Genomic DNA, 12,278 nt, shown 5'->3' on the forward strand with positions numbered 1-12,278 from the left:
ATTAGAAAAATCCAGGATCTAGTAGAAATATAGAACACAGACTAACAGAGTTGGAAGTGACTTTGGAGATCTTCTAGTCCAACCCCCTGCTCAAGCTGGAGACCCTATACCATGACAGACAAATAACTGTCCCATCTCTTCCTAAAGACCTCCAGTGATGGAGAACCACAACTTCTGGAGGCAAGTCATTCCACTGATTAATTGTTCTAATTGTTCAGGAATTTCTCCTTATTTCTAGATTGGATCTTTCCTTCATAAATTTCAATCCATTATTTCTTAATCCTTCCCTCAGGTGCTTTTGAAAATAGGTTGACCTCCTCCTCTCTGACAGCCCCTTAAATATTGGAAGGCTGCTATCATGTCCTAGTCCTTCTTTTCATTAAATTAGATGTACCCAGTTCCTGGAAGTATGGAGAAGCGGTGCGTATAGCAACAGTGCTCTTGCAGCCAGAACTCATTTCTCACATATGTTTGGTTTGTTTGGAATTGTTTCCATAAACTAATAGGCCTGATCTATTAACTAACTGGCTATCATCTGGTTTCACCAGCAATAGTTACTTGCTAATTTTAGTAATTTGTTACCTGGTTTGGCAATATCATGCATGGAAAAAATCTTGGGAGTTGTGGTTGTAAGTCACCAACTTAATATAAATCAAGTGTGATTTGGATTAAAGAAAAAAGAAAATTTAATTGTAGGTTCCACCAAGTAGCTTCCAAACTAAAAAAATCTTTATACTGTTCTGTTTTGTTCAAAACAAAAGGGAAATACTAAGAAAGCTTCCAAACAGCAAGATGAATCAGTTATCTTGGGAGGTGAAAGATTCTCTTCACTGTTCAGCTATCTATGAGGGATGCTTTAATTCAGATTGCTATCTTTAGTAGGGTGTTGGTTTTGATGTCCTAATTGACTCCTCCCCGTAATGCTCTGAAATGTAAATCCAAGAAGTTTAGGTTTAAAGGGATTTGTTTTTGTAAAGTGTAAATGAGTATTATGCATATGTATTTGCTGAACAAGCATTTTTGTATTTGCATTTGTATTTTCATAATCTCTTTCACTCTCCTTCCTTCCTTCCTTCCTTCCTTCCTTCCTTCCTTCCTTCCTTCATTCATTCATTCATTCATTCATTCATTCATTCATTCATTCTTCCCTTCCCTTCCCTTCCTTTTACAAATTTCCTGCCTTCAGTTGGTCTTATTCTGGTTCTCAAATAGGTATTTTGCATAAGTTTCTCCCATAGTTCTGAATAAATAACCAGACCCTATCGCCGGGCACCTGAGAAAAAGACCTCTTTTCTCAGATTTATTCACGTTTGCACGAGTTTTCCCACAGGATTTCAGAATATTTCCCACATTGCATGTGAACTTGTATGCACAGAATGGAGCCAATTGAAAAGATTTGTCTGATAAAATCCATCATATATGCAAGAGGGTTATGTGCTATTGTTTTTGGTACTTTGGAAAAAAACAATTGTAGACTCACTGAATTATATGTTTTCTTCTCAAATGTATTAGAGCTAGGACAAGATTTAGGAATCTAATTTTTTTTTTTTAGAAAATTGGTAACATTTCAAGGACCACCCTATTGTAACAACAGCCATTCTGTTATGGTTGCCATTCTGAATAGTTTTAAGAAACTGGGTTCCTAACTGTATCTTTTTCAAATTTAAAGGATTGACAGAGCATGGTTGTAGTATTTCTGCAAGACTGAAGCTGAACAGACCTTTTTTGTTAAAAAAAAGCATCCAATTCATTTTGAGCTTGCAGCTGTAGAAAACCAATCTTTTATGGGATGCTTAAAGGTCTGCTTTATGCTTGTCTATCCAGCTTCAGTATCATGAATGTTAGAGTTACTTTTATGACTTCATTCTACCATTCAAGTTGCCAAAGCAATTTTAATGAGAAAAGGGAAAAAAACTGAAAAATTCTATCCTTCAGTTGAACAAATGGTGCCGCCACAATCACATGTGAAAATGTGCGACTTTGTATAGTTTTCTGTCCAGGAAATTTTATGCAACTAAAAGTTGCAATTTTATGCAACTAAATAGATAAAGTTTTGAGTTTAAAGAAATAATAAATATAAGCTCAAATACCATAAAATAGACAGGAAAGCTGCTATTGTATCACCATTCACCTATATGTTACATGTTTAAATACATACACTTATGCAAACAATCTCATGTATGTTCCCATATTTTATTGTACTTAATTTGAAAAGGGGAAGGAGTGATATATAAAGATGTGGAAATTCAGGAAATTGCCCTTGCAAAACAAAGCATCATCATATTCCTTAATATATTGCTGACATAATGGGGGGAAAATCTAGTCTTCTTTCCTCAATCGTAATATTATATTTCCAAATTTCAAATATCTTAGCCTTAAAAATAACAATTTTTTTAAAAATGTGATTCTTTGTTGCTTTTCTATGATAAAAGCAAAAGAAAGAATCTCTTCCTTTGTAGTTTGGATTTTCTTTTTTGTGTTTATTGTCCTGAGAAATTTTAGTATATGGCTGCCTGTGTGCAAGACCCACTTGAAGTACATCTTCAAAGTCAATTGCATTGAGGCAGAACAGAGAACAGTGGCTTGCTGTGTTACATTTGTATCATTATAATTATTTGTCCTGTGATTTTGGATTCTTTTTGGCTTGTAGAGCTCAATGATATGGGCTGCTTACGTGCAGAAATTAGCACTTTTCTTTCATTCTTTCTACTCCTTATTTCTTGCTATGTTATTCAATTCACTAAGACAGGACTGGCTATAAATTTAAGAGGGTTGCTCAAGGGGGGCTGTTTAAAGTTCTTTATTGAATAAATTCTCCTTTGACCTTGGAAATTTGTGCATGTAGTCAAATTCATATAACATTTCTGGTTATTGATAGATTGATAGATGATGGCCTTGTAGTTCCAGAAGAAAGTCTTCCGTGCAATCTAAAACATTCCATGCAATCTAAAACATTAGACGTGCAATCTAAAACATTTTGCTGCTGGGAAACATAATCAAGAAGGTTCTAATAAATATTGATTTAGAATGTCATGTAATGCAGAGGTCCCCAACCTTTTGGGCACCAGAGGTTTTTCCGCGGATTGGAGGGTGCATGGTTTTGTGTGCTGCCTACATCCCACGGATGGGGCTTTGCTTGTTTGTGCGGACCGGTTGCTGGTATGCTGCGGCCTGGTACTGGTCCATGGACCAGGGGTTGGAGACCCCTGATGTAATGAGTGTAAGGAGACTGTACTCCTAGAATGGCAAAAATTGCACTATTCAATGCAAAGACCATTTATTTTTAAAGGATAAATATATGATAGTTTGTATTTTCCTTATTAGTATCTCTAATTAAAAGGAATCATTTATGGGCATCTTGCACATATTTAAGACTTTGTTTTGTGAGGTGTTTTAGGTAAGTCATACAAATGTAGGCACAAGAGCCTGTTGCTGGGGATAAGTTTAAAAAATTGTTAATTACAATATTCTAAAAATGAGCTTAATAGTGATATTCTAAAGTAAGTAGTTCATAAGGCCCTCCTAGAAAACCAGACCTCTTCTGATTGCATAAACAATTAGGCACACAATTGTTTCCTGCTTTTGGATGCGTACCACTTCTCCTTTTTATTTTTTTCTTTAAAATGTAAATAATAATATTACAAAAATAAACAAATAAAGATGAGGCCTATCCATGTGGATATATGTTATTATAGAGTATATCTGAGATTGCTTGTTATTGCTATAATGGTATCTGAACTATTAATCAGTTTCTTCAGTAATTGTTTTAATTTGTTTTAATGGCTTTTTGCTATTATAATTTTGGTTACTTATTTATATTTGTTATTTTTAGCTATATGAGTTAGCCCACACAGACATACACTATCTGAGAAGAGTGGCTATATAAATTGAACAATTAAAATAAGAAAAGCAGAACTCTGCATTAAATGGCCCACCTGCTAAATTGCATTTTTATATAGCACACAGTCTATATAGCAACAGGTTTTTTATGACCTTAACAATAGAGCAACAGACCATTTCTTTTTGTCTACCTCTCCCCTTTAGGTGACTGCATTTTGTGATGTGGACAAAAATAAAATCACTAAAGCATTTTACATATATGAAGAATCTAAGGTTGGTAATATTCTTGGTTTAGCTATTATTATTTGTGAAATGGTTTTTATCATTATGTGACTACAGTGCACACAAAGCTGCAAATTTTTTAATATATTGGAATTGAGGCTGTATTAGGAATTACATACTCTTTATGGAAAACGTATTTCATTCAGAAACACAACTGTTATATAAATTGAAATTAAATATGCAAATTCAGAGTATATTGTTAAATGCTGTGTGGAATCACTTTATGTATTTGTAATGTATTTGTACAATCGGGACCCAAATCAGGAAATACAGAAATTCAGAATAAAATAGAAGCTTGTTTTTGATTGAATAGTAATTCTCATCCCTAAGAACTCCAGAAGTGAGGCAAATTCAGAAAATTTCCAGATGTCAGATGCATTCTACACTCCATTTTATAGAACATGTTTTTATGCACTATTTTTAATGTTTTATATTTTATGACTAGTTCATATTTATAATATAACATTAGTTTGAAGTTGACAATTGGCTTAATGCAATTTACTGCATGGCTTCACACAAAAAACTGTGATTTTGGTATGGCATTAAATTAATTGACCATAGAAGGGTTTTGGCCACTAGCTGGCACTCTTTATTCTCCTTATAAACTACTATCATCTTAAACATAGGTAAATAAAGCAGAAAAGAAAGGAGTCTTCAGAACGAATGAAAAACAAAAATTAAGTTTCCAAATAAAACATCACCTTTTATTTCTCTTCTCCCCCCCCCAAAAAAAAAAACTCTCTGTGGGATGGAATAAAACAGTGTACAATAGAATAGAATGGAATTAGATATTGTAAATTCGATATTCTTCTACAATGCTACAAAAATAATCAATAAAAAAGTGCTGCTCCAGAGACTAAAGTCTGAACTCTGCTTCAGGAGGAATCTAGGACTTTATGATCTTATTCAGAGGCCAAAGCAACATTAAAGGCAATTCGGTTGTCATTGAATTTGAGAAATAATGTAGAGTGGAAAGAAAGGATGAGGTATTGTGAAGGAAGGCAGTTAGGAGACAATCTCACAGGAAGAGAAGGATCTTTTCCTTTCCATTGTCTTCTTTCCTAGAGACAAAACAGGGAAAAGGATTACCTTCTGAGTCCAGATCATGCATTGATCAAGTTCAGTATTTTTGCAAGTAGACATCCCACAATGGAATGTCCAAAACTAGGTATTTTGCAACAGGACAATGATACATAAGCCATGAGGGGGGAAAAGGAGATTTGGTTAACCACATGCTAACAAGGAAGCAGTATAAAGGAAAACTGGCAACCACAGAACTGTTTCAGAAACTATGCTTTTCATTGTAATAAGCTCAAAGGGACAGCTGTAGTGTATCAAAACTGACCAAGAAATGTACTGATCTCTGTTCAGGAAACTTCCAAACCCAGAATTCCAATTCTTCATTTCAAAGAAGCTTCCCCACCTTTAATTATTTGTGTGAAATTGGTGAGTATAATTTTGAGTCCAGTATGTGAAATCCACAATTTTTGCCATTTGCACTAAAGTATATTTTAAATGACTTGATATCATGGCTTTTCTCATTCAAGATTAGAACAAATTTTTAAAGAAAGGAATAAAATCTGGGCTTATTTTGGGATGGCCTCACATACACAGCTCTTCTTGGTGATTTGACCCACCCTCAGCCTTAGGTTAGAATTGTTGTGCTCATGGAAGTCAAAGTACACAGTTTTAATGTTTATAATTGTGTGAGTATTTATACAAAACTGCTATCTATTGTTGCATATTAAGAATTCTGAATCATTCATTATATATTTTTAAGGTATTTTCAAGGTATCTGGTCTCACTTTAACCAAGTTTGTTTCCAGATTTACTTTCCTTCCTTCCTTCCTAGCTCTTGCTCTTTACTTTATTAAAAGTAAATCCAGAACATCAAGGTTATTTTAATAAATTTTTTATCTTTTGAAGAGATGTGTCAAATTTTTACATATATTAAAGATGCTACAAAAGAAGACATCCAAGTCAGAATAAGCATGAACTAAGTGTGATGTAACCTGTGTGGTTTCTTTTTGTTGAATCAAAATTGGATATGATTATGCAGTCTCTTTGCTCAAGCATGTGGTATCTTAATTTTCTTTTCAGTTGTTTATTTAACTAGAAACACTTCTGTTAGTTCATTGCATGTATGTCAGAGGCATTACTCTTTTTTGCTTAACTAAGCTATTCTTCTGTTTGGAACTGAAAGATAGGGCTTGTTTCATTAACAGGCAAAATCAGTACAAAGTCTGGCCAGCCAAGGACTGTGCCTCAGCACTAAACAATCAGAATCATTGGTTGAGATGGATGGCCACAGAAATAAATAAATGTAGAGTTGACTCCTGGATATTGTATCTGTAACCGATGAATATATTTTTCAACTGATGTTGGCAAGCATAATTTTATCAACTCTGGGAATGGAGAGAGAACAGATAGTATCAAAATGACTCTTCCAGTGAGATCTTCCAGAGAAAGAGAAAGAAAGATTGGATAGATAGATGGATGGATGGACAGATAAAACATAAAAAGAAAGATAAATGAATGCAGGCTAATATATAATAAGGAATGCAAACAGAAAAAGAAATGAAAGAGAAATCTATACGTGCAAGAAAATAAAAAAGTAAAAGAAAAATAGGAAAGAATAAAAAAGATACAAAGAAGTGGCTTCTGATATTATTCACAGCAGTTATAAGTAAAATTATATTTTTCTATAATCTATTCATTCTAATCATCAAAGCCATAAATCACAAGCTCATTTTTTTTTTTTATTTAAAAGGTGCATAAGGGGTTTCTGGTCACCAATAAATGTAGATATTGTCTTTTTGCAATGGAAATGTTTATTCATCTGAGCAAGATCTACTAATTTATTCAATCTCTTTAACATCATAACATAATGTAAATTTCAATCCTTTTAACCACATATTTTTCTATAGATCCATCTCTATATTATAACTAAAATGCTTAGCCTCTGTTATAATAGTCTTTTAACCTATTCTTCCAACTTTCCAAATGTTAGCAAAAGTTTATTCATTTTAATAATTATATGCAGTGCTTTTTTTGTTAAAAAAAAAAAAAAAGGTGCCGGAACTCACGCATAGCTCCGGCTCCAGTTGAAAGCCCTTTATGAAGCCGGGGTGGGGGGTGGGGGGGAGAAGAAACCGCTTTAGGGAGCTTCCGAGGTGCAGATCACTCACCTGGAAAAGGTCTGTCTCCTATCTGCCGCAGATTCCTGCTGCCACTCCAATCTGAGGCCAGGGGACGCGTCCACAGCCCCCCGCGGCCTGATCCAGGCTCCAGAGACCTGGAAAAGACCTCTGCCACCCGGATATATGGCCATGGAACGATTTTGCGGCCCCCCAGCAGCCCGATCCAAGCTCCAGAGGCCTGGAAAAGACCTCCGGAGCCCAGATCTATTTTGCAGCCCCCTGCGGCCCAATCCCCTGTGGCTTGGAAAAGGCCTCTGGAGCCTGAATCAGGCCACAGGGGGGCTGCAAAATCGCTCTGCAGCCATGGATGCAGGCTTCGGAGGCTTGGAAAAGGCCTCCAGACCCAGATTGGGCCGCAGAGAGGGACGCAAAATCGCTCCGTAGTCATATATCCAGGTGGCAGAGGTCTTTTTCAGGCCTCCGGAGCTCGGATCGGGCCACGGGGGGCTGTGGACGCATCCCCTGGGCTCAGATCGGAGCGGCAACAGGAACCGCGGCAGAGAGGAGACAGACCTTTTCCAGGTGAGTGATCTGCGCCTCAGAAGCTCTCTAAAGCGGTTTCTTCTCATTCTCTTTTGACTGGAGCCGGAGCTGTGTGTGAGTTCTGGCACTTTTGTTTTTGTTTTTTTTACAAAAAAAGCACTAGATAGATAGATAGATAGATAGATAGATAGATAGATAGATAGATAGATAGATAGATAGATAGATAGATAGATAGATAGATAGATAGATAGAGAAATAGAGAAATAGAGAAATAGAGATAGATAGGTACAGATAGACATAGCCTCTTTCGCCAGTTCTTTACTATAAAGTAAAACTGTGGCTTCTAATGGTTTGGCTAAGTCATTTCATTGCAAGCCAAACGGTAGGGGAAATGGTTTTTAAATTAGCTAACACTTGTTCCAAGGAATTTAATGTTTGATATGATGATATTATACAAACTAAGGATACCTCCCAAATTCCAAAGGAGCCTTTTGAATATTTGTTTCTTCAGAGGGCACAAAAGAAGGAGATGAAAAATAAATCTACTGTGCTATGGTATATATAATGTCCTTCAAATATATGCATCTCACTTGTCTTGTAGTCTATGCTAAGCATATTAAGGAATTGAAGGAAGATGAACTGTATTAAACCCAACAGATGAATAACAGTAATGAGGGCTGCAGAAAAGTAGGCGAAGAAGGAAATACTTTGTCAGCAGTGTTATAAAGTGAGAAATAGGATGATGTTTCAAAACAAATGATGTTGCTATTGTACATCATGTTATAGTACACCATCCTAAACAAGAATTGCAGAACAGTTGCGTAACCTTGACCAGTACATGTGAGTTCTGATTTTGCTCTACTATGTCCTGTCTCAGAAGCACAATTCAAGAAACATATCAATAATTGGAGAAATTCAAAACTTGATGAAAAATAGCATAAGACAATTTAGAATGCTTGTATTTTCCTTAGCCATAAAAAGTCCCCTGACTATTGGGGAATCCATGCCTTTATATTAGCCTTCCTATATTTTAGCATCAATGTCTGTTCTCTATCTAGTTATTATATTAATGAATGCCAAAAATAAGACATTCTCAATGATAGCCCTGCATTTATGAAATTGCTTTCTTCTCTTCAGATTCCTGTGGTTTCATCATTAATAATAGTTTTAAAATAATCTTTCATCTATATCAGTGGTTCTCAACCTTTTTAATGCCGCGACCCCAACTGGTCGTAAGTCGAGGACTAAACCGGTCATAAGTCGAGGACTAAACCAGTCGTAAGTCAAGGACTAAACCGTTCGTAAGTCGAGGACTACCCAACCGGTTGTAAGTCGAGGACTTTCCCTGCCCGGGAGCGCCATGCATGCGTGGTTCCGCCCCCTGCGCCGGCCGAGGCGTAGCTGGCAAGCGGCAGAGATGGAGCAGGCCGACCACCAGTTGGCCCAGCCCAAGGGAGGTAAGGCACCCGACAGAAAAGGGGAAAAAAATGGCAGACAAAAAAATGGCGGACAAAAAAAATGGCAGACAGCCTTGCTTGGCAACCCCCGTGAAATGGTCAATCGACCCCAAATGGGGCCCCGACCCACAGGTTGAGAACCACTGATCTATATGGTATCGCCTTAATGTTCATTTTAGGTTTGCATTTATTTATTTATTGCTACATCTTATAAGGAATTTTAGAATATGATTTAAGCAAGTTTTCTAATAAAAGCAAAATAAGTTTAGAACTAGCAAATGAAAGGAATCAATAACAAACTTCTATAATTAAAAATAAATAAGAAATTAATTTTCATGTATTTAAAACTGACAGCGGGAGCAAGGAAAGAATTGCTCACTGAATTCCTTGAGGTTCAGGTGAGAACATGTCAATTTAAATTATAGGAAGGCAGGTTTAATGTTCAATGAAATGTAAGAGAAAAAGTAATATGGGGATATTGTGCAATCTCCTTTTTTTTCTTTGGTGATCAAAAAGTGAATGGCTAAACAGGTACTAGTGAAGGTTCCTTTCCAAATTGTAGCAGGACTTGAAGTGGTGCACCCCTCCTGGTACAATTAGATTTTTAAATAACATTTGATACCATCAAACTTTTGGAAGACCTCAGAGGATTGGAAATGGAGGGTGCTGTTTTGCAGTGGTTCCACTCCTTCTCGACTGGGCAGTTGTAATCATTCTTTAATCAGACATGTTGACTCTTTGGACCCTTCAGGGCTTGATCTTTTTCTCATTCCCCATTTCAGTGTGCTATTTATCATCTGTAAAATGAATTATTTCGTTCAAAACTCTAAAATCTTAAGATATTGTAACTACTATTAACGTTAAGACTTCATTCCCACAACACATTTAATCTGGTCAATTATTCTACAATATGATCACGTTAATTGAGTCAAAAGTCACTATTTTAGGAACAGAGTCCTTGCTTACTTTCTCTAGGAACTGCCTGGTGTCCCAGGTATCTTTGCACAAGGGCAAGTCATCATTATGTCACCAGCCCCTCCTCCCCTGCCAGTTACATAGACAGCAGTAGAAGTGGAAGGAGGTGGAAAATAAGTGAAGGCATGAAAGTTGTGTTGTTCTAAGTCCCAGTTCTTTGAAGGGTGCTCACCTGTCATTCGTTTTGGCCACTTGTTGATACTAGTGAGCACCTTCAAGCAATCCCCTCCCTTTCCCACTAGCCATTTTGCCAGTCCCATAACATCAGCGTCTCCTTCAGACAGAAGGAGAAAACAAGCTACCAATGGAAATAATGCTACATCCCCAAATAATCCCCAAGAAGAAAAAGGTACAATCTTTGCAAGAAAAAGAAAGCATTTAATGAGGGAGAAAATAAAGGTAGAGCAATCTCCAACCTGATGCAAGGCTATGCCCAACCCAAAGGTAACTAAGAGGGAAAGATCAATTAATAGTTACTTTCCGTTTCATTTCATGGAGTGTCTGCAAGTAATCTGTTACTCTCATAGCTACTGAAGCATCCTCTCAAATGTACTCCTATAACAGCTCTCCTGAGAATATGTATCTTCATTTGCAAATCCCAAGAGCAAGTTCAATTTTAATTTAGCTTGTTTTATTGAGGCTGTTAAATATGATTTTTTGGGTGTGTGAGCTTCTGTTTACGTTTATGCTAAGCATGTGCAGTCTCTCATTGCCATAGAACAGTGGTGGCGAACCTATGGCACGGATGCCAGAGGTGGCACTCAGAGCCCTCTCTGTGGGCATGCGCGCCATCGCCCCAATCCTAGGCCTTTAGTTGGGTTTTATAAAACCTTTTCACTTTACGCCTCCGCCGCCTTGTGCAAAAAAAAAAAGGTTCAATTAATCAGTCAATTTCAACTTCTCGCGGGGAAAAAAAAGATCTTGCAAAGTTGGAATTGATTGATTGAACTTTTTAGTCCCACCCAGTCTGCCATTACCACCACAGCCATGCCTACCCAATGGGCCACACCCACCCGGCACCCGACGATGCATAAGTGAGTTTTGGGTTTCAGTTTGGGCACTCGGTCTCTAAAAGGTTCGCCATCACTGCCATAGAATAATTACCCTTATGAAAATGCAGGCTCACAGTGACAGTCTGAAGGAATCAATACCATCTTGGATGACCTAAAGCCAAGCCGGATTGCAAGAACAGCTCACTAAATTGTAAAATCTAAAATTGGAGTGAGGCTTCAATTAGAGCATAAAACTGCCGTGCTTTGGCTACTCTGCAAAATCCATCACCCCTTTCAGGAATCATTGACCTATCCTAGGAGATGTGGCCGGAAGCGGGAGATGGGCTTTCTTTAGCTAATACCATTGGAAGGCTTGGCTATTTGCTTTGGAAACACTTTAAACCTTTGGGCAGACCAGTCACCAACTGTGCAGCACACCTTCCATCCTGCAAGTTAGCTTGTTTTGGCATTCTCTTAAAAGTTCTACTGCTAAGACCAAATAACTGCTCAATGTGTTCCTTACTGGGTATTTCAATAAAAACATACAGCACATGCGGAAAAAGGTATCAGCTAGCCAAGCAAAGAATGTTGCTGTCCAAATTTCATTGTTTAGGTTTCTGCAAAGCCTTGAGAAGAAAAGAAATCATTTGCAGTTGACAGTTCTTAATCTGGTGTAAACTCGGCCCAACCACTGAGTTTTAATATCCTTTGTATTTGCTTGTATTTAGGAAGAGAAATATACACTTCCTGACCAACCATTGTATTCAGTTCTTTGCCCATGCAGTTGAACATATTTTATAGATTGCTATTCATACCACAGGTTTTTGCAGTTAGATTAGAGATTCCAGGACTTAACCTGGATTCAGTTTCCTTTGAAAGAGGTCACTGGAGGGTAACTGTGTTTTAAAACATTTGCATTAACAAATGAACTGATAGATGACATACATTTTTACCCCCAAAGTCTTCCAGTTACACAGAGGTCATTTTGGTTTCCTAACTTGCTCTCTGTCTGTTTTTACAGTATCGTTTCCTCTCTTCCTTCACAGTTA

General features: G+C 37.1%; 1 protein-coding gene across 1 annotated transcript in view; it reads left to right on the forward strand.

Annotated features, from left to right (window-relative positions):
* The window catches only part of B3GNTL1 (UDP-GlcNAc:betaGal beta-1,3-N-acetylglucosaminyltransferase like 1), a 136,809-nt gene that overhangs the window by 118,768 nt on the left and 5,763 nt on the right, over window positions 1–12,278 (forward strand). Inside the window, exons 10-11 of the mRNA XM_015810214.1 lie at window positions 4,045–4,113; window positions 5,494–5,568. Coding sequence (XP_015665700.1) covers window positions 4,045–4,113; window positions 5,494–5,568 — 144 coding nt within the window. The remainder of the gene's footprint in view (window positions 1–4,044; window positions 4,114–5,493; window positions 5,569–12,278) is intronic.

This window comes from Protobothrops mucrosquamatus, unplaced genomic scaffold, assembly GCF_001527695.2.
Source record: "Protobothrops mucrosquamatus isolate PMUCROS unplaced genomic scaffold, P.Mucros_1.0 scaffold_36, whole genome shotgun sequence".
In the NCBI taxonomy this organism is placed as follows: Eukaryota; Metazoa; Chordata; class Lepidosauria; order Squamata; family Viperidae; genus Protobothrops; species Protobothrops mucrosquamatus.